General features: G+C 41.4%; 1 protein-coding gene across 4 annotated transcripts; it reads right to left on the bottom strand.

The window, feature by feature from the left end:
• Positions 1-4: 4 nt before the first annotated feature.
• Positions 5-22230, bottom strand: LOC117556445. Of its 4 annotated transcripts, none has more exons than XM_034231775.1 (7): positions 21917-22230; positions 3986-4096; positions 2489-2575; positions 1084-1350; positions 566-697; positions 453-480; positions 5-362 (listed from the first exon to the last, which is right to left on the bottom strand). In XM_034231775.1, exons 2-7 carry the CDS (start codon positions 3996-3998, stop codon positions 245-247), a joined length of 645 nt encoding a protein of 214 aa, XP_034087666.1. In that variant the 5' UTR covers positions 3999-4096; positions 21917-22230; the 3' UTR covers positions 5-244. The 4 variants fall into 4 exon arrangements, with proteins under 4 accessions (XP_034087666.1, XP_034087667.1, XP_034087664.1 ...); XM_034231776.1 differs by lacking the exon at positions 21917-22230 and adding an exon at positions 4621-5049; XM_034231773.1 differs by lacking the exon at positions 21917-22230 and having other exon boundaries at positions 3986-4360.
• Positions 22231-22523: the final 293 nt, after the last annotated feature.

The raw sequence follows: 22523 nt of genomic DNA, 5'->3' as shown, positions 1-22523 counted from the left end.
TTTGAGACACATACAAATGAAAGGTTTTATTGAAATCTGCTAAATACAGAGCAAACAAGAGCTTTCTTGTTGATTTGGGAATATTTTAACCAAGCCCGAATTCAGATTGTGGCAAATTATTTTTGTCTAAAAACATTAAATCAAACATTTATGGCAAACCTCATAATTCAGGTTGAAGGGTTTGCTGAGTTTTATTTGCAAATATCCTGTTCCATTGCGTATATCTCCACCTTCCAATGAATGATCATGAAAGACTTGAGTAATCATTCCCAGTCACATTGGTGAGGTCCAGATTATTGTAGTCATCGCCGGTGTAATTCATGTACACATCTCCGCTGCTTTCAGCTGGTGGAAAACCTCCCCTGGGGGGTAGAAACGTGATCAGACTTGAATAAATACAGTCTTCTGAGTCAGCTGTACATATGAACAAATTGCAAACTGTGGTAACTTACTTTGGAGACTTATCCGTTCCAGGGAAACCTTTAAGGAAACCAAGAACATAAAATAAATAAAATCATTCAGCTTAAAATATGACCCAGCAGGAAATGTTTTACGTTTTTTTTACCTTTAGCTGCAGTGTTTGAGGTGGTCTTCGTGGCAACAAGTCTTTGAAATCCGAGCCAAAAAAGTATACCAAAGAGGACGATCAAGGCCAGGAGAAAGAAGACAAAGGCAGCAATTCCTAACTTCTCAGCAACTGTTGTAGGTTGGGGAAACAGAAATGTGGGAGAAAGGCTTTGATTAAAGATAACAGCAAATTATGATTATCAGTTAAAAAGACAACAAAACTTTCTTTCTCCTTGCATGAAAACTTTTCTTGTTTCTGATTCAAATATGCATGGTCGCATAGGAACAAGAAATGTAAAACTGAAATTTGTATGTAGTTTTGTAGCTTCTAAATGCTCCATATTCACCAACTAGTTGCTAAATATTAGCGGATAACAACGTCTTGTTGCTGGCACTGCTGCCCACTGTGGCCAGAAACAGCTATGAGTATGTGAGCGTAAACCAAATTAGCCAATGAGCTGAATTATGCATTTAGGCTTTTAGAGCTGAAAGGTAGAGTCAAAACAGATCACCAACCTGTTGTATGAGTGGAGGTTATAGAGACGGTGTGCAATGAGCTCATTCTGCTAGATACTGTGTTGTTGGCAAAGCATTGGTAAACCCCACTCTGCTCTGGCCTGGTAAGTGTCAGATCCCTTGAGTTTCCTACTTCTTTTTTCCACTGTTTCCAGGACCAATTGACAGAGTCTGGTATGGTGGAAGGGCCACAGTACAGGTGGACTGTACGACCTTCTGTGACTGGGTAGTCTGGTGTGGCCACCAGCTGCAGAGAAGGAAGATGTCCTGGAGAGGAATACAAGTGAGTTTGACACAGAATGATGGATGATGAAAGGATGAAGGAGCGAGTAAATCAAACAGTTTCTGACAGAATATATTGACATTACGATGTCTTTTTGTTGGTCGGTCCATTAACCACTGAGGTAAAAACTGAAAATACCTAAAGAAATATTGGATGAATTGCTATGAAATTCTGTAAAGACATTCATGTTCCCAGCCCAGAGGATGAGCCCTGATGACTCTTGGCAATCCTATAACCTTTTATATACTGTAGTGCCATCATCAGGTCAACGTATCGATGCCCAATACTTTCCTTAATGACCGACTAGATGCAGGATTAATGAGATCCTTCTCACACTCATATGTACTTTGTGTTTAGTATTAATGAACAAATGTGAAATATCTCCCTTTATTCTGGAAGTACATTTCTTATTACTTTTTCCAATAGAGGATTTTGAGTGACTTACAGTGGGAGCTTTTCTACAGATTTGATCACAATTCTCCTGTTAAGTAAGTACAAAAGATAAGAAAATGTCTGTTTAAAATATCTGGTTCTTTGATTGAAAGTACAAGCCTGTGTTTAAAAAAATTAGGTTAACATGAACTAAGACTCCCAAATAGCTTAAAATGAAGTTACATGTGCTGTTAATGGCAAGTGGAAGCTAAAGATTATGCTTTTGAGAAACTGCAGATTTTATTAATTTCATTTTCTGGCACAGTGTTATATTCTCAACTGTAATAACAAAGCTTTTTGGATCCGCAATCATTTTGATCCACACTTCTGACTGGTCTTTTCATGATAGGCAATGGCTATAATTAAGTAGGAAACATAATATCTTAGTGACAAAATAATACATTTTGGTGGCCACGACATTAACCTATATCATTGTTGCACAATTCAGGGTACTAATTTGTTTCAGTGTTCAGTAGGCTACCATTGAGCTTAAAATAAAAAATACATGGGAATACAGAATGGATAAAAAACATTTCCAGAAGTAGAAGACGTTTTCAGCTATTAATAATGTGCATGTTAGCATGTAGCTCAAAACACTCCTCTGTACTGTGCAGCAGTGTACATCCTAACGTGGCTGTTCAACTTTCTTTAAACATTTTTGTTTGATTGGAATATCTGTCCAAGGCTTACCTTCTGTGGTCATTGTAGGTGTAGACGTTTCCAAGGAAGTCGTTATAGCAGTTGTTGTTGTGGGCCATTCTGTAGTCGTGGATTGTTCTGTAAAGACAAAAAGAAGCACAAAAAACTGCTGAGATTATATTTGAAACCCATACCCTGTATTCTATTATTACATTCCTTAATAGAAATGAGCTTACCTGTGCCCTCACAGAAAAATAACAGGAGAAAAAAGGTACACAGCATGTTGTTTTGAGATAAACTAAAAGCAAATGCTACAATCACTTCAGGCAAACAGGTACAAGAATGAATCAAATGTTATAATTGAAGAACAGGTGAGAATGGAGGAAGTATAAGACCAGGAAACTGAAATAAAGGGAAGTTAGAAGTTCCTTTTACATATACTCAACAAAACAACTGTGCAAACACAATGAATATCTCTCCCCAATCTGATACACAGGCTATCAGTGTGCACTTCTCCTATCCGTTGTTATTTAAAAATATTGGTACTACATTTAAACAATAGACACATGTTGCATACGAAGCAGAAAGAAAAACTTAAAAAAGGACACACAAAACTATTAATACATAAAAAACGTTTCATGTATTGCCACAATCAGGGTAAAATAACCGCCCAAATCTTTGCTTTATGACCAAGAACCTGCAAAATCAAACACATTCCAATGAGACTAATCTGTACTAACTGATGCTCCGGAAACACATTTTCCATACATTTTTCCATAGTTATTGTCATGTTGCTTGCTCTTCTACTGCTTCGTAAAGCATGACACAGGTCATATTAAATCTTCAGTTTAAGATAATAAATGACTTTATGGCTATTTTGTTTTTGGTATTTTGGTTAATCGACAAAAAGTAGAGGCCTGTTTTCAGCAAAGTTTGTGGCGGCGGTAGACATAAACTAAGACTAAATTGATGTTACATGTTCAACTTGAGGGTGAGAAGATTATAAAGATGATGCTGTTGAGAAAACACAAAGCTTTAATTTCATCACAATTACATTTTGGGTTTGTTCATGTTAAATTCAGAATAAAAATCCTTCCTATCCACACTTTTGACTCTCTTTTTTCCCCCTATGGCAATGGCTGGCGAGGTATATGCCACAAATGACTACAAAACATAATTTGAATGGCTGCCCTTGACATTATCCTATATAATTGTTACATAATTAAGGGGACTACTTTGTTTTTACCTCATCAGTAGGCTACCATTGAGCATATTGTTTAAAGATAAGGTTAAAATGGGAACACAAAAACGTTTCCAGAACCAAGAGGCCCTTCCCCCTAATACATATTTGTAGGTAAGAATGCTCAAAACACTGATGTGTACTGTACATGACATTAGGGTTATGGAGCTATAAGCGTGGCTGTTCAACTTGCTTTCCATAATTGTATTTTGTTGGAATAACTGTACAAGGCCTACCCTCTGTGGTCATTCTAGTAGAAGTTTCCAAGGAAGTCATTGTAGGCAGTGGTATCTGGGATTTTACTGTACCTTCTGTGGTCATTCTAGGTGTAGACGTTTCCAAGGAGGTCGTTATAGCAGCTGTTGTTGTGGGCCATTCTGTAGTCGTGGTCCTTAATTCCTTAATAGGAATGAGCTTACCTGTGCTCTCACACAAAAAGAACAGGAGAAAAAAAGTACGCAGCATGTTGTTTTGAGATTAACTAAAAGTAATATGTGACACACTCACTTCAGGCAAACAGGTACAAGAATGAATCAGATGTTTAAATTAAAGCACTCAAAATTAAATAAAAGGAAGTCAGTGTGTCCACCTCCTATACCAATGGCAATTAAGTGATAGACCACAAAGGAAGCAGTGAAAACAAACTCAAAATAGGACAGGAAAACTATTATAACATAAGAAACACAGGACAATAGCTTAATCAAACTTAACACAAATACAAATGAGCATAAACAGAATCATAATCAAACCTTATCCCACCCATGAAAGCATTTAGTATGTAACATTTTAAATCTGTCAATCAACTTAAGACCTGCAGGTAAAACAGTTAACCAAACTCCACAGAACTTTTAATGGTGTTTTGAAAATTCTGAGCTGGAGGGCAAGTCTATCAGACTCTCAACACACTTGGCTCTTAACATTTCATATCTGCGACAGTGGTCACCTTCAGGCTCAGGCGGTGATGACAGCTAAGATTGTCGCTGTTCGACAGTTTGACACCAGACCTCTCACCTGAGGCTAACACTCACTGGCTGCCAGAGCCGGTTAGGAGAAACATTTCTATGATTCTGCGAAAAGCACAGGAATAGTCATGGTTTAGTTTTATTACACTCATTACATTGTTTGGTGGTTCTTTTTACACTCATACTGACATATTGGCCACTTTGAGGACAATTTATGAGCAAAATATGTGTTTTTTTGGAGGCTCAATCTAACTATAACCACTAAATGCTGATGCCCAATCTCAACAACACTCTTAACTAGAGAATGCAATTCCTGAAGAAATTGCTAGTGGGAATGCTTTACGCTGAAAAGCTGACGCTAAACTGCTATGCTGAAATGTAATGTGTAAGAAGAAAGTGAGTAATTTAGATTGAAATGATACATGAATGAAAATAAAGTAAATAGGCTTGGAAAAGCAGCAGAATATTTGAACTGCAAACTTTTGAACTATCTGTCGCCATGCCAACGGCATTTGATGACATCCCATAATACGGTTAGATGCGTTGATGGCTGCATCGTTACCAAACCTGTGAAGTTTTGGGCCGTTTGGAGCATTTTCACTGAAGTTATGAGAAAACCGTGTTTCATGGTGAGCATTGTGTTGCCATGGCAATGACATTTGAAGAAATCTCAAAACTGTCCCGTAGATGTCTTCACGGCTGGACTGTTAGCACACATGTGAAGTTAGAGCACTTTTTGAACATTTTCATAGGAATTATAGCGACATCGTCCTTTATGGCGAGGGATGCGTTTCCATGGAAACGGCATATGATGACACCCCATTATTGACGTAGAGCTAATGAGGGCTGGACCGTTAACCATTATCTGAAGTCTGGTACTGTGAGCATGTCAGTTGGAGTTATGACATCATCGTGTTCCATGACACAGGTGTTTATATTTGAGCTAACGAGATCCAGATATCAAAGGTTTCCATGGTGATATAATAATAATAAAGAATTTTGTGCATAGCATAACAGATAGTTGGAATGCTGTGTCAGCATTCCCACTAAATAACCTACACATGAACATACTAGAACCAAAACCAGGGATTGACATTAAATATTTAGAAATTCACATATTTTCTTGTCAAAGACTTACATAACATAATGTGGGAAGCTTCCCCATTATGTAGGAATTATATAAATAATTCAAATAAATGTGGCAAAGGCTCAAATTTGTTGAACAACACATTTGTAACAGGTTTGTTAATTGACCAAAACATATGAACAGTTGGAAGATTGAAAATGTGATTATTATTAGAATTATTTGTAGGTCATTGAAAAGTAGAATAATTTAGAAAGATGAAAATATTGAAGTTTCTATTTTAGAAAAGCTGACACTGTAGTGCAGGGGTGCCCAACTTTTTTTGAACCGAGAGCTACTTTTAAAGTTGCCAGTCTGCCGAGATCTACCAGTCCAAGCGTCCAGGCGTAGCCATTACTGACAGCCTACTACCAGGTAAATACACACTTCTACTTGTGTAAAACTGAGTAGTGTTGCTACAAAAGTATAAATTAGGCTTACTAATAAGACAACTCAGATCTGAAGCTACACAGGAATCTGCTGCCAAAGTGCAATAAAAAAGACAAAATTAATAGAATCAAACCCTTTTTTTGTTGCATTTAGTAGAGTATAAAAATAAATGCCTTTTAAAATAGGATGCAAGCAACACTAGTTTCTTAACTTAACCTGAATTGATAATAGACTATAACCTTTATCTTTATCTTATACCATTTTGTACAATAATTATAATGAATAAGTTCAAACAAACAAAAACTTACAGCTGATTAATAACGGTATCTAACTTGAGTTTTTATTATATCAAAAACCTGTTGAAATGCTACTGTTATTTTTACTGTCCCCAAAAAGCGCGTCGGCAGCCTCCAGGAATGCTTCTTTCACAACTTCGCCGTCTTTGAAAGACTCTGGCCTGGCGCCACGAGGGGGCAAAAGGGGGCATTGCCCCCTAAGTTGTTTTATTTGCCCCCTCACTTTGGGCATCATTCAGCCATCGAAAAGTTAAATAAATGTCACAATTATTAAATAACTTTAAATAATTATTTTCCCCAACACACGTTACTATATTTAGATCAGATATGTGGGCAGGCAGTCAAACAACGTGTAAACAAGCCTCAACCCCAAGTGAGCTTGTAGTCTTAATTAATGTTAGCATGTGTGCTTAGCTGTAAACACAGTCGGATGGGGGACCAAAACGTCTCTGTTTTCCGGGCAAAGTCCCCATTTTCGGAATGTGCGTTAAAAAACATAGAGCAAGGTGAAATAAAATGTTACATGTCAGTAAAAACAGAGTAACAGTGTTGTGCCTGTTTGTAGCGTTAGTGTATTTATTTTTCTAATACTTCTTCTTCTACCTCTACTTCTTCTTCTTCCTCTACTTCTTCTTCTTCCTCTACTTCTTCTTCTTCTTCCTCTACTTCTTCTTCTTCTTCCTCTACTTCTTCTTCTTCTACCTCTACTTCTTCTTCCTCTACTTCTTCTTCTTCCTCTACTTCTTCTTCTTCTTCCTCTACTTCTTCTTCTTCTACCTCTACTTATTTTTCTTCTACCTCTACTTCTTCTTCTTCTACCCATGGATGTATAATAAGAAGCTTCTAATTCAATGTACCTTCCCGCAAAATATTGGACAAAAGAAAGTCGGCTAGTAGTGTCAACTAAATCTATAGTATTAGAACAAAAGTGATTTAAACGAGGTAAATTACGAATGTATGTTCTCAATCGCCAAGTGTGGGATTGAATATTAAATTAGTTTAGATTAGATTTATTGTCCCCAGGGGGAAATTCATTTCCACAGCTCTGTGAAAACAAGATGAAATCGACAAAAAATAAGACAACTACAGATAGCACCACACATGATGCTTACCTGTTATCAGGGCCGGACTGGGACAATAAGTCAGGCCGGGAATTATACACCCAACCAGGCCCCTACCAGTTTTATTTTGTGTAATTTTCCTGGATTTATTTGTCAATATTTACAGCGTTGCTGCCCATAGTGATAGCCATAAACTTTAAAACTACCCCAGAATAAACATATGGACATGGGTTACTATAAAAAGTGCAAATCTATTTAGGAACCTATCCATGTGAACATATTTTAAGTGGAGGTGGACCTCAAATCCTCTAGGGGGGGGGGCATGCTCCCCGCGGAAGATTTTTTTTTTTAAATGTTGGACTTAAATGCATCAATCTGGTGCACTTTGAGGGGGAAATAAAGAGACTACACCCATATGAAACAGAACTGTATACATTTAAATAATCATAAAATCATAAGAACATGGCCATAACCAATAACATACCATATCCAATATGAAAAAACATTGAAACTTGTTTATTTATTTGTTTTTGGTTCATTTATAGTTAGCATGGCATAGTGTGTCTGGGCTCCTGAACCAGCCTCTCCTGTCTCCCCCTTCTCCCCTGCTCCTCTTTGAGGCAGCAGCAAAGACTAGTTTTAGCTCTCAACAAGTTTTTAAAGTTTATCTTACATTTTTTCACCTAGATAACTTTTTTTTTGTATTATTCATGCATATTTTACTAATCACTCCCCCTTAAATGGAAATATGTGTTTACATAAATGGTGACCAAACCGTTTGAGACCCACAGTGAACTTAGACTAAGTTAACTATCTAAACACTCAGAGTCTTTTACCTCACCTGAGCTGTAGTAATCTACGGAGCCCCCTAGGGGACATGGAGAAGAAAAAAAATAATAATTTGAACAGAAAAAAAATAAAATATGTTTTGCGAGATCTCGCAATACTTTTGCGAGATCTCGCAAAACCCCTTTGCGAGATCTCGCAAAACCCCTTTGCGAGATCTCGCAATACTTTTCATTTAGTACTTCCTGGTCAGTTGCTGCGGCAACACAGAAACCACAACAATGGAGTGGTTCATCGATTTTACTTTGAACTTGGCCTTAAATATAAAGATATAACATCAGTGCTTGGCAATAGGCACGGGTTTCACACATAGACTGTATATATAAAGGGTTTCACATAAGTGAAGACACCTCAAGAAAACACTCAGAGCGAGGGGACATGCACGTTCCTCTGAGCTGAGTTATTGACAGATTCGAATTTCGCGGATCAATAACTCATGAACATAACGTTGTAAAAATACAAACAACATGACTTTACAATCATAGCAAGGTAGACAACGAGCTACAGAGTCGTTTTTATCAGAACAGTTCGATACGCGCCGTCATCCGAGCTAAACATCAATAATTTGTCACAATCCGCAGCTGGAGGAGGGAGAGGAGTGCTTAGGGACCGTCTACAAACTGCAACGGGGTTTTGCGAGATCTCGCAAAGGGGTTTTGCGATATCTCGCAAAGGTTTTGCGAGATCTCGCAAAAGTATTGCGAGATCTCGCAAAGGTTTTGCGATATCTCGCAAAACATTTTATTTTTATTTTTTTTCAAATACATTTTGTTTTCTTCTCCATGTCCCCTAGGGGGCTCCGTAGTAATCAGTCTCTCAGTCTGACAGGAGAGGACTCTCCTCCACCTTGTTGACAGCTCATTCCGTTAGCGCCGCTAGCTAGCACCGGATGCTAACAACAACAATACATGTAACCAGTGCACGCGCTTTCTCTCTCGCTTGCTCGCGCCACACATACACACCCTCCCGAGCTTGAATGACACGAGACCAATCGAGGGCATTAGTGTATGATCTGTATGAAAGTGGCCATGTCGGCAGGCCACATCATGTAGACAGCCAGTCACCCTCTGTGAGGCAGAGTCAGACCCACATTTGCGCAGCGCTGCGTTCACAATACATAAAATCCCTCAGGCCAGCAGGCCACTTAGCAGGCCAGGCCATCGGGAAACCTCCCGGTCCTCCCGATGGCCAGTCCAGGCCTGCCTGTTATTATTTAGGGCTGCCTGTATGGATCAGGTTTTTGCCAAAGCGAGCCCTTTTACTATAATAATAATAATATGTTATTATATAAACCGTATTGGTACAATGAGCGACATCTAGTGACGGATTTTTAATCTGTGTCTGTCCATTTGGTGTAGTATTTGATCCAATATTACATTTGGTTTATATATTAGTCACTTTCTTATGGAATGCCAGGTTTTAGGTCTTGATTTGAACATTCAATCCTGAAAATAAAAAATCAACCAGATTAATTTGTCTTTAATCCTGACATGACTAGAGTAGATAGTAAGTAGCCTAAGTAAATCTGTATAGGAAGACGAGTTAAGGGATAGAGGAGAAAAGGTTATGGTATAATTACAGAGCCTGTCCATTTATAAATTGAGGAAATCAATGTTAGTCTGTTAACGTCACTAACAAAGTGCAGGCATCTAATAATGTACTATTTATTATTAAAGATCAGAGGAAAATAACAGAATGAGAGGGGTCAATCCGGAATACAAATAAAGAAGCAAAGAGATTGTAGAGCAGTGAGAATGAAAAAAACTTGGTGTGTCAATTCATTACATTGCCAGTATTTTTCGTTGTTGTGAAAAAAAAGTCGCCCCCTAGGATTTTTGAACAGCCCCCTCAGTCATTTCAGCCTGGAAAGACTTCATGTGTTTCGCAAGAACGTGACTGACACGATAAGATGCTATGGTAGCAGCCTTGCTCTTGTTGTTGGGCCTGGTGAAAATGGACTGCTGTGCATTTAGCTGTCCTTTCAGGTCCCTCACCTTTTGGGAGAGTAGGGCAGAATTAGGAGGGAATTCCGTCGTAAATGCCGCTCCTAAATTACCCTTCTTCGATAAAGCCACGCTCGCATTGCAGATGAGACAGATGGACTTTGAATTGGAATAGATACAAAAATAATCATCCTCCCACTCGGAGTGAAAATTATATATGTTGGGCTTTTTTGCTTCTGCCATAATTGCGGTCTTGTGTGTGTGCGGACAATCACTCCTGTTGACACGGACAACGTCAGCGAAATAGTGCCCACTGCCCACCAGCCACGCCCCGACACATGGGGTCACGCCGGCCAATCACAAAGCTTTGATGCGTCAAGTGCATTATTCTGGCACAGGAAGATTATGTTATAGGACATTAACGATAAAACAGAATATTGTTGTTCTATTTTTAGACACATATCGCGATCGACTGGGAATCTCCCCGCGATCGACCGGTCGATCGCGATCGACTGGTTGGGCACCCCTGCTGTAGTGCATCGCTGGTTTTAAAAGTGATTTATAAGAGTCATGTTTAAAGATGTGCAATACTTAAAACGTTTATAAAGATCCTCTGAGTGTGTGTCATTAGTTAGCTGATAAAATGATAAATACCTTGACATATTGACTACAAGAGCTTGAATCAAACAAGCAACCTTGTATTTGAAAGATTAACTCACATAGCAACAGTCACACCTGGTATATAAGTGGTGTGGCTGAGTACTTTAAAGGGTTCATGAATAGAGGGGACTTGAATGTGAAATAAGAACAAGAAAATAAAAGTCTAAATGCATGAAAAAGCAGCAGAATATTTGAACTGAAAACTTTAGAACTAAAAGCATACGTCACCAATAATGTCTAAAATATGTGGAACATGTTGAAGTCAGTATGAAGTCTCCATCAGACGGAAAAGAATAGGCTGAGACAGTCTGTTAAACTCCAGTGACCACGTCATTAGTCTGCTGCTCTAATTATGTCAATTGGAGTTATGACATCATCGTGTTCCATGACACAGGTGTTTCTATTTGAGCTAACGACGTGTCCAGAGATCAAAGGTTTCCATGGTGATCAGTGAGAGGAAAGCATTTTCATTCTTCTGAATGGGAGATAAACCTGTTACATGTGAACGTTTTGTTGAAGAACCGTAACAGATATCGGTGAAATTTCAAAGCGTGAAGCATGTCAAGTTGAGCATCTGAAGTGTACTTTTTGTGTTCTTTCGGGTTAATAATGTGGCCTTTTTGGCAGATTAACTAAAGGTGTGCGGCTGCTGTGGTGGGGAAAGGTGAGGCTGAACTTACAATGGAGTTTAATGGAGACATGTTGAAAGTTTGTGTCACTTCATGCCCTCAAGAGGCATTTTGTTTAATTATTTTGCTTAATTTTTTTTTATCTTTCAAACTACGAGATGTTTTCTTACGTTTGTCATGAAATTTTAATCGCGATAAAATAATTAGTGGCGTTAATTTTTTTTTGCGTTAACGCGTTATTAACTTGACAGCCCTAGTTTTAATACACATTGATTTGGCACAAACAAAAAGTTAAAGGTGACATGTCATGCTTTTCCGGTTATTACCCGTCCCCTTGTGTGTTATGAAGGTTTTTATGCATGTAAACGGTGTGCAGAGTCAAAACCCTCAAAGTACACCATGTAGCGAGTAAAACTCTAACACAGAAACCTCCCCAAAACGCCTCGTTGGAGATACGTCACTGTCCATTTGATTCTTCCGGGTACATCATGATGTCATGTCGTCCCCGGAACGAAATGGACCAATCCGTGGAGCCGTTACGTTACGTCCACGGAGCCGTTACGTTAAGCCCCCGCTAATTGATCCAAATTGACCAATCCACGGACGTCCTCACACACTCAGTGCAGGCAGCTCTGCTGATTTCTCCTCCCTGGCTGCAGGCTGATAACAGACAGTTGGGATCGCGGCGAAATTCTCTCTGCAGACGCATTCTCACAGCGTTTATCAACCTTTTTCTTACTCAATATCAAGCCACACTTATTGTTTTTACTTCGGCTATGACTTTGTGTGTGCTCAGCTGTGTTTCGCTGTGTATCGCTAAACAAGGAAACAACACCTCCACGGAGCTCAGCGCGATTCACAACGTCCCGACTGGTCCCGACCAATCGGAGCACACTGGGCTCACAGGGAGGGGGGGGGGCAAGAGCTGCAACGAGCCGTTTAGTGGAGAGAGTGAATACTGCTGAATACACATACTATACAGAGATGCTGTATGAGAAACCAATGTGATTTTGGAACATTGAACAATTTAAATCTATTCTAGTAGACCTCAACAATGGAATTATGATCAGTGGAAATGGCCATGACATGGGACAAGATCTTTCTCCGAATCATGGAAAACGAGGTGTATATGGATGATGAAAACCACTGGGTGGCACCACTGCCCTTTTGCTTCCCCCACAAGCCCCTTCCTAATAACAGGGAACATGCCTTGCAGCGTCTCTCCTCTCTCCAGCGCTCATTCAGAAGGAGACCAGACATGAAAGAGCATTTCTTTGACTTCATGCAGAAGGTCATTGACAACCACCAAGCCGATCCAGCTCCACAACTGCAGCATGGACAAGAGTGCTGGTATTTGTTGGGATAATCAGCCTGGTATACATTCACCAAGCAGATTTTCGAGCATGATCTGGGCTTGGGAGCACCACAGCAGATTTCTGTACACATGGAAGTTACTTCAGGTGGCCTTTGTCCTCCAGACTCGCCGCTTTGCTCATTCTCAGGTCTGAACATACCAAACGACCAAGGAGCTGGACTTTTTGTTTTGATCCTGAAATGCAGGAAGTGATCTCTCTCTCAACATAAAACTGCTTCTGTAGAAGTAAGTTTAGCAATATCACCATGTGATAGACTAGATTACAACTAAGCACTGGGTATCTATCCTCAGAAAGAGTAAAACATTTGAAAAAACATTCAATTGAAACATATTGGATAGACGTTTTTAAATACTCAAACAAACTTCCTCTTGATTTTACAGTGCACTTGTTCTGACACCGTATATTCGCACCCCCTGGTGGCAAAAGTCGGTACTGTAGCTTTAAGGCACCAAATAGCGCGACTCTCCTTCTTGTGTTTTAGTTTACACAGCAAAGCCATGCAGAGCACATCGTAGCTCAGTTCTATGCCACAGATCATTTTGTTTTAATCTTTGGAGTAGATCTGTCTGTAAGTATACAAACTTACCTGTGTGCCAAGTTATGTGTTTAAAAAATGTGGTTTAATTGATTGTGTGGTTTCAATGTGTAACATAAGCTAAGCTAACTAGTTGCTAAGCTAACGGACATAGCTCATTCTTAGCATAGGCTGTTGATTATACTGCACTCTATTTGCATTATGTTGCACATGTATTATTTCAATTGTGTAACTTGTGTTGTATTTTTCTGTTTATTCTTGCAGTTTTACAATTTCAAGCCTCAGTAAATGGTCAACTCAACAACTGTCTTCTGTTCTGAGTCTTTGTTCGCTATCTGTTAAGCTATGCAATGCGATGCATACGCAAGGGCAGAATAACACTCAATTACCTCATTCACACCAACGCAACTCCGGTTCAAGCTCCGTGCTAGAGATTTTCAGGTTCAGAACCGGTTCTTCGGTTTAGCACCGGCTCTTTTCACACTGCCCAGAGTCCGACTGGTGCTGCTTCATTGCGTCATCGTTTGCGTCATGACGTAACCGTTTGCGTGCCTGCTTCATAAAGCCAAACCTCGCGGAAACCCCTCACAGCTGACACCGACAACAACAACAATGGCCGATTGTGCTCCAGCTTCCTCTGTACCTCTTCGGAAGACCAGATTCCCAGTAGGTAGCTGGTCTCTTCAGTGGACCACTGCTGCTTGTTAAGTTTCTCCATCGTTGTGTACAAACTGGATAAAACGCGGGCTTCTTGTTGTTGTTCAGGAGTTGATCCCGCCCCTGCCCCCGCCTCGACGTAAGCGTGACGTATGCGGTGCTTTTGCTCTAGCCGGACAATTTGTTGGTGCTTGAAACGAACCAGATTCCGGAGCTAATACCTCATTCACACCAACGGTGTTTCAGGGCCGGTTCGGAGCTGGAGCTTGAAAAGCACCGGGTTTTCCTCTTCACACCGCAGCGGAGCAGCCTCTTAGCTCCGGAATCCGGTTCGTTTCAAGCACCAACAAATTGTCCGGCCAGAGCAAAAGCACCACATACGTCACGCTTACGTCGAGGCAGGGGCAGGGGCAGAGACAGATCAACTCCTGAACAACAACAAAAAGCCCGCGTTTTATCCAGTTTGTACACAACGATGGAGAAACTTAACAAGAGTTTCAGTGTTTCTGCCATAGTCTGTATATATAAAGGTTTCTGCTCATGGTGAAGCAACGTGTCTGCGTGTTAAGGTGGAACCTGAGCATTCACTTTGATCACCTCTCATTATAAATCTATAAAACTATAAATATTAAATGTTACTTCACGTGTTCATTTGAGAACAGCTGTTAATACCTGGGTGAAGGTTACAGTTCATTTAAATGAAAGATACAACGTTACTCCACACTCATGGTTCAGTCCACCTTAAGAAATAAGACCGACCTCGGAAGCAGTTGTGTTTTAAAAAAACCTTTATTGACCCGAGTACACTTTTTTACAAGAATATAACTAAACCACATAAATGACTCCGGAAAAGCTGCAGATAGAGCCATAAGAAATGAATGCAACTGATTTCATCCGCGCGGTTTGGCTTTATGAAGCATGCACGCAAACGGTTACGTCATGACGCAAACGATGACGCAACGACGCATTACCAGTCGGACTCTGGGCGGGGTGAAAAGAGCCAGAGCTAAACCGAAGAACTGGTTCTGAACCTGAAAAGCTCTAGCACGGAGCTTGAACCGGAGTTGCGTTGGTGTGAATGAGGTATAAGAGGCTGCTCCGCTGCGGTGTGAACAGGAAAACCCGGTGCTTTTCAAGCTCCAGCTCCGAACCGGCCCTGAAACACCGTTGGTGTGAATGAGGTAAATGTACTGTTTACCTTCGAATAGATAACACAGCTCATGCATTAACCCAATCAGTACTTTATGTTTCACACATTCATTAGCATTATCTTTTGAATAAATGCAACCAGAACCACACAGATGTAAACAAGTCATTAATAGGTGCTTTTAGAAGCCAAGTTTAATTATTACTGTTTACAGCTCAGTGGGTGATTGGCCAATCATTTGGCAGGTGTGTGAGCTCTGGTTCTTGCCCTATGACCCTAAGTAGGTTTATTATACTATCCTCTTATGTTATAAGAGTTTAATAGTAAAACTATAAACAAAGTAAATCAGAATCCAGCAATAAGAGAACTATGTTTTTAGTTGCAATGCACCTTAAGAAACAGAAAAAACCACACCAGCTTGTTTCATTTCCTCATGTAACAAGAAATAGACTCGATGAAGAAATGTTCTTTACAAAAGTCACATACGTCAGATTGCTAAAGAGAGAGAAGGCGTATGATAGAGTTTCTGCACACACCCCGTACCCATCTGTAACTTCCTCTTAATGAAATAATGTATACCAAAGGGAACAGAGGAACTTCTCCCTCACTGTGAAAAGATAGATGATGATACTGTATAATTATACATGTCTGCCCTCATGTGTGTGCAAGTGTGTTAGTATGAGTGTGTGTCTTTCCCCAAGTCATTATTCTTCCTTATTCTTCTTCTATTATTCATTACTCATTCATTATTCTTCCTTTACCGCTGGCGACAGTCATGCCTGTTGGTTCACCCCACTACCACTGTGGCTCTCCTGACAGTAGATGACAGTATAATAATGGGATGAAGTGTGTGTGATATTTTCACACATGTTCATGTTTGTTTTGATCAAATGATCAAGTGTTATTTATATAGCATATTTATATAGCACATTTAAAAGCGATTTTTGGTCAAGCCAAAGTGCTGTACATGTAATAAAAACACATTACTACAATCACAATAAAAGACAATAATTTACAACAGAAATATACAAAACAAAAACACAGGGAATAGTCAGGTGTCATGCTCCGCTCTGACTAGAAGGCCAGGGAGAAGAAGTGAGTCTTTAGTGAGGATTTAAAAAACCCTAGTGTCTGGGCCGACCTCACATGGAGGGGCAGACTATTCTAGAGCCTGGGGCCAGCTGCTGCGAAGGCTCGGTGCCCTCGGGTTTTGAGCCTGGTCTTGGGCACTATCAGCAACAGCTGGTCAGCAGACCTTAAAGCTCTGGCTGGGGTGTAGCGATGGAGGAGTCCGGCTATATAGGCAGGAGCCAGCCCATTTAGGGCTTTGAAAACAAATAAAAAGGATTTTAAAATCAATTCGGAACCGAATTGGAAGCCAGAATTGGGGTGATGTGGTCACGCTTTTTGTGGCCAGTCAGAAGATGTGCAGCTGCGTATTGGACTAGCAGCAGGCGTTTAATTGAGGCCTGGTCCATACCCACATACAGGGTGTTGCAATAGTCCAGTCTTGAGGTAACAAAGGCATTAATAACCCTTTAAAAGATATACAGTATACGACTTGGTCTTGGCCAATAATATTATTTAAAAAAAAGCAGGATTTGACTACGGTGCTGACCTGTTTGTCAAATTTCAAAGTGCTAGTGAAGGTCACTCCAAGGTTCATGACAGAGGGGAGGATATTTTCATTGAGAGAGCCCAGAATATCAACCGGAGAGGCTGGAGGTTGGGGTCCAAAAAAGACGACCTCAGTCTTGCTCTCGTTGAGGTTAAGGACGTTTTTGCTCAGCCAGGATGTTATCTCTATCAAGCAGTCCATCAACTGCTGTAGTGAGTGTTTGACATTTGCTTTGAGAGGCAGATAGATCTGTAAATCGTCGGCGTAGCAGTGGAGGGGAATATTGTGTTTAGTGAGAATTTAACCTAGTATGTACAGTAAAAAGAGGATGGGGCCCAGGATAGAGCCTTGGGGAACCCCACAGGTAAGAGGGGCTTTAGCAGAGGAGAAGGCACCTAGCTGCACTGAGAAGCTACGGTCTGTCAGGTAGGACCTGAACCATGCAAGGGCAGAGCCTGTGATGCCTGCGGACTGTTCAAGTCGTGACAACAGGATGCTATGGTCCACAGTGTCAAAGGCAGCTGTCGGGTCTAACAGCACCAGGACAGCTGGGCTACCTGAGTTGGCGGCTAGGAGCAGATCATTAAAAACTCTTAAAAGGGCTGTTTCAGTACTGTGCATAGGTTTGAAGCCAGACTGAAACGTTTCATGGATGCCATGCGTGGTTAAGAACGACTGCAGCTGGACATAGACTACTCGCTCCAGGGCTTCAGATAAAAAAGGTAGCTGGGAGATGGGCCTAAAATTTGCGAGAATGGAGGGGTCGAGATTTTTCTTTTTAAATAGTGGCTGGACCACGGTATGTTTGAAGGCAGCTGGGACACATCCTGAGCTAAGAGATGTGTGTATTAGTAATAAAATACTTGCTCCAACTGATTCGAAAACATCTCTGAGAAGGCGAGAGGGAATGCTGTCTGAGGTGCAGTTTGTCGAAATGTGCTCTGTTTTGGCTGCTGGAGTTGTCAACTGATCACCATCTGGTGGTGAGTTGGGTCGAGTGGCGGGTTAAGCCTCTGGACAGGCCTGGTAAGCCCAAACGTGTAGTTCGGGTGAACTGGGAATGTCTGGAGGAGGCCCAAGTTCAGGAGGCCTTCAACTCACACCTCCGGCGGAGCTTTTCGGGCATTCCTGTGGAGGTTGGGGACATTGAACCAGAGTGGGCGGTGTTCAAAGCCTCTATTGCCGAAGCCGCGGCAGGGAGCTGTGGTCTCAAGGTCTTAGGTGCCTCAAGTGGTGGTAACCCTTAAACCTCCTGGTGGACACCGGTGGTCAGGGAAGCCGTCCGACTGAAGAAGGAGGCCTTCAGGGATTTGTTATCCTGGGGGACTCCCGAGGCAGTTGCAAGGTACCAACAGGCCCAAAGGGCAGCAGCCTCAGCCGTGGCCGAGGCAAAGCAGCCGGAGTGGGAGAAGTTCGGAGAAGACATGGAAAAGGACTTTCGGGCGGCACCAAAGTTATTCTGGAAAACTGTCCGACACCTCAGGAGGGGGAAGCAGGGAACCATCCAAGCTGTGTACAGTAAGGATGGGACGTTGTTGACCTCAACTGATGGAGTGTTAGGGCGTTGGAAGGAACACTTTGAGGAACTCCTGAACCCGACAACTCCGCCCTCTATGGTAGAGGCAGAGCTGGAGTATGACGGGGGATCAACACCAATCTCCCGGGGGGAGGTCACTGAGGTTGTCAAACAACTCCACAGTGGCAAAGCCCCGGGGGTGGATGAGATCCGCCCAGAAATGCTGAAGGCTCTGGGTGTTGAGGGACTGTCATGGTTGACACGTCTCATCAACGTTGCGTGGAAGTCAGAAACAGTACCGAAGGAGTGGCAGATCGGGGTGGTGGGATAAGAGGGTGTGTGCCAATTACAGAGGCATCACACTACTCAGCCTCCCCGGGAAAGTTTACTCTAAGGTACTCGAAAGGAGGGTCAGGCCGATTGTCGAACCTCAGATTGAGTAGGAACAATGCGGATTCCGTCCTGGTCGTGGAACGATGGATCAGATTTTTACTCTCGCAAGGATCCTGGAGCGGGCTTGGGAGTACGCTTATCCTGTCTACATGTGTTTTGTAGACTTGGAGAAGGCGTATGACCAGGTTCCCAGGGATTTACTGTGGGAGGTGCTGCAGGAGTATGGGGTGAGGGGGTCTCTACTCAGGGCCATCCAATCTCTGTACTCCCAAAGCGAGAGCTGTGTCCAGGTCCTCGGCAGTAAGTCGGACCCATTTCAGGTGAGGGTTGGCCTCCGCCAGGGCTGCGCTTTGTTACCAATCCTGTTTGTAATATACATGGATAGGATTTCGAGGCGTAGTCGTGGGGGAGGGGGTCTGCAGTTCGGTGGACTAAGGATTGCACCACTGCTTTTTGCAGATGATGCGGTTCTAATGGCTTCATCGGTCTGCGACCTTCAGCTCTCACTGGATCGGTTCGCAACCGAGTGTGAAGCGGCTGGGATGAGGATCAGCACCCCCAAATCTGAGGCCATGGTTCTCAGCAGGAAACCGATGGACTGTCCACTCCAAGTAGGGAATGAGTCCTTACCCCAAGTGAAGGAGTTCAAGTATCTCGCGGTCTTTTCTCGAGTGAGGGAACAATGGAGCGTGAGATGGGCCGGAGAATCGGAGCAGCGGGAGCGGTACTGCAGTCGCTTTACGGCACCGTTGTGACGAAAAGAGAGCTCAGCCAGAAGGCAAAGCTCTCTGTCTACCGGGCCATTTTCGTTCCTACCCTCACCTATGGTCATGAAGGATGGGTCATGACCGAAAGAACGAGGTCGTGGATACAAGCGGCCGAGATGAGTTTTCTCATGTTTTCCAGCATGGTATATTTAATACTATTATTACACATAAACTGGTGATAGATGGATGCTGGTGACCAGCCCAGCATACCAGCATACTATGCTGGGCTATGCTGTTTTTTTTAGCTGCAAAACCAGCCATCCTGGCTGCAGCTAAAGTGTCCAAAACTCCTCTAAACCAGCTAGGCTGGTCAACTTAGCTGGTCAGGCTGGTTGACCAGCTAAGTTGGTCTAAGCTGGTTTTTTCAGCAAGGACTGCAGCTGCTAAATGCTCCTCTAGTTTGTTCTCCAGCTAGCTGCTAACTCTGTCTGTCTGTCATTTTGTGCTGAGCAGGTAGTTTACAGCGAGATTTACGAGCTTTGTTTTGCTAAAAAATGATACTATGAGAGAGATAAAGTTGAACCAAAGCAGTAGAATTGTGTGCCGAACAGCTACTAATGAAACGAAACTCGCTATCAGTTACAATGTCCTAATGAAACTCGCTATAAAGTTACAATGTCATAATAAAACTTGCTATAAAGCATTTATAAAGCCACATCTTTATGACATTGTCGTTTGATTCATTATACACAAATATTGGTTAAGTTATAAGCACTATAAATGCAAATAAAGACAGTGAAGTTATTGGGTCCCTTTCCCATAACATATTCGTCTATCTCATATATACGGAAAATACAAGCTTCAGGCATTTTAATGTGTTTTCCCTTTTCTTGTGCAGCCACAGTTCTTAATTGTTTGTGTTTGTTCTTAATAAGAGCTTTCAATACAAAACAACCACTGGGTGGTGCTCAGTGCTCATAGTTGTATTCCCTTTCTGTTTGTTCATGCAACAAAGCCTCAGAGAGTAGTCTACAGTTGCCTTCCTTTTTTTCCTCAGTCAGTAAGTCTGCAAATGGAGCTGCTAGCTAGATGAAGCTGCTCGATATGTATGGCAATTGGTCATGTTAGATTAACTGAATAACTAAGCAGAAATCCACCAGACATGTTTAAGTGGATTTACATGTGTGGACACAAAACGTATTTAGTGTAATATTATTCAAATCTTGATCACAGTCTTTCTCTTTGTTTTTAGATTATGCGATAAAGAATCTATATTTATGAACAAACTATTTGCTAGATTAAAGCATGGGAAATCATCTAATATTATAAATGATCTTTCAATGAAATCGTACCTTAGTCATTATACCGTGCCTAAGATGCTGTGTCCTGGTGGCTTCAAGCTATTTTCATCAACTTATGTTTATATAAATAGTTATTTTATTTCAATATGGTGTAACTGGCACCAAACACAATTGCCCCCTGGGTTTAATAAAGTATTTTGATTGATATGTTAATTGAAATATATCATGATAAACAATAACATTGTCTAAATTGTGACCCAGAAAAAAAAAGGTTTAAAATGTCCTTTTTCTTTTGATCACACAAGTCTTTAGGGTGGTATAAACATAATGACTAACAAAAACAAAAACAAAATATTTGTATTTTTGTTTTATTGTGTGTCCTTTGTAGAGGACATCAGGTGTTGGTTATGCGAAGCATAGTATAGGCTACAAACAACATTAACATACAAGTACATTTAGACAACATTAGAGCACAACAACTCAATGCAACAAATACTGAGCCCTCATTTGTAGTACTCCATCCTTTTTTGAAATGCAAACATCTGACACTTGATGTATGTTTTCCCACTGCATCCGTCTGCCATGAACCCTACAGAAACCTAAGTGTTAGTTTTGGCCCATAGTGGACTCCATTTGTGTTGTGTAAAATGGGGGAAATACAAAGTTAGCAAATCCCCATGTCCTCAGAGGACATTCATAAAAACAAATAAGGTCAAATAAGTATTACACTGCTCTGAAAACTCACTACACTAGCTCCTAAGATGTTCCCTTACTATAATTAATTAAAAATATTGAACTCACAACACTGGTAATTACAACATATATATATATATATATATATATATATATATATATATATATATATATATATTGTGTTGATGGACGCCATTTTGAAATACAATGAATTTATCTTTTTCAAAGCCACAACCCCACATATGTCATACTGTATGTTTTGAAAAAAATCTGTAATCTAGGCAGTAAATTGCTGTATTACCCACAGTAATTGAAGTATTAAAATAACGTGTTATAGCAGAAAGTTTAATGCAGCGTATTTCTGGTATATTCATTTTTAATGTCACCTGATATAAGAAGTGTGTTGAATTATGTTCGAACGAAGAACACACCCGCCAGTCGGAGAAAGCTGGGTCGCTGAGCCGCGACGTGGGGACGGGCGTGAATATTCCGGTGGTCCCAGCAGGAAGGAGCGCTGCCCGGCCGCAGGCGAGGGCACAGCGGCGGCGGGCACGAAGTCCTCGGGAGGAAGGAGCCGTGTCCCCGGGGGGCAGGAGCAGCATCCCCGGGAGGAAGGAGCCGTGGACAAGGGAGAAGCCAGACGGGGTCAGACGGGGCACCGCCCTAAGCCGCCGTTGAGGCAAACCGTGAGCCGCGGTAAGAGGAGAGGCCAGGCAGGGTCCAGAAGGCGCCACCCACGGGCCTATGAACATAGTGTGCTGCTGCATTGTGGGAATATTATCCTTAGGCGGGAAATGTAAACTGCAGTGCTACTACTGTAAACAAAATACAAGATCGCCACTGTAAAGTAAAAATACAGTAACTTGTTGGCAACTTTGCTGCCAGTAATTTACTGTAAAATCCCCTGTATTTTTTTTTACAGTGCTGGATGTCCTCTGTGGAGTACAATTGGCTGTGGCATGTATAACCTCAAAGTAATGGACCAAAACCCAA

Source organism: Gymnodraco acuticeps, unplaced genomic scaffold (genome assembly GCF_902827175.1).
Source record: "Gymnodraco acuticeps unplaced genomic scaffold, fGymAcu1.1, whole genome shotgun sequence".
NCBI classification, from domain to species: domain Eukaryota; kingdom Metazoa; phylum Chordata; class Actinopteri; order Perciformes; family Bathydraconidae; genus Gymnodraco; species Gymnodraco acuticeps.
Note: the sequence above shows the minus strand (reverse complement) of the source record. Positions and strands in the feature narration are given on the sequence as shown.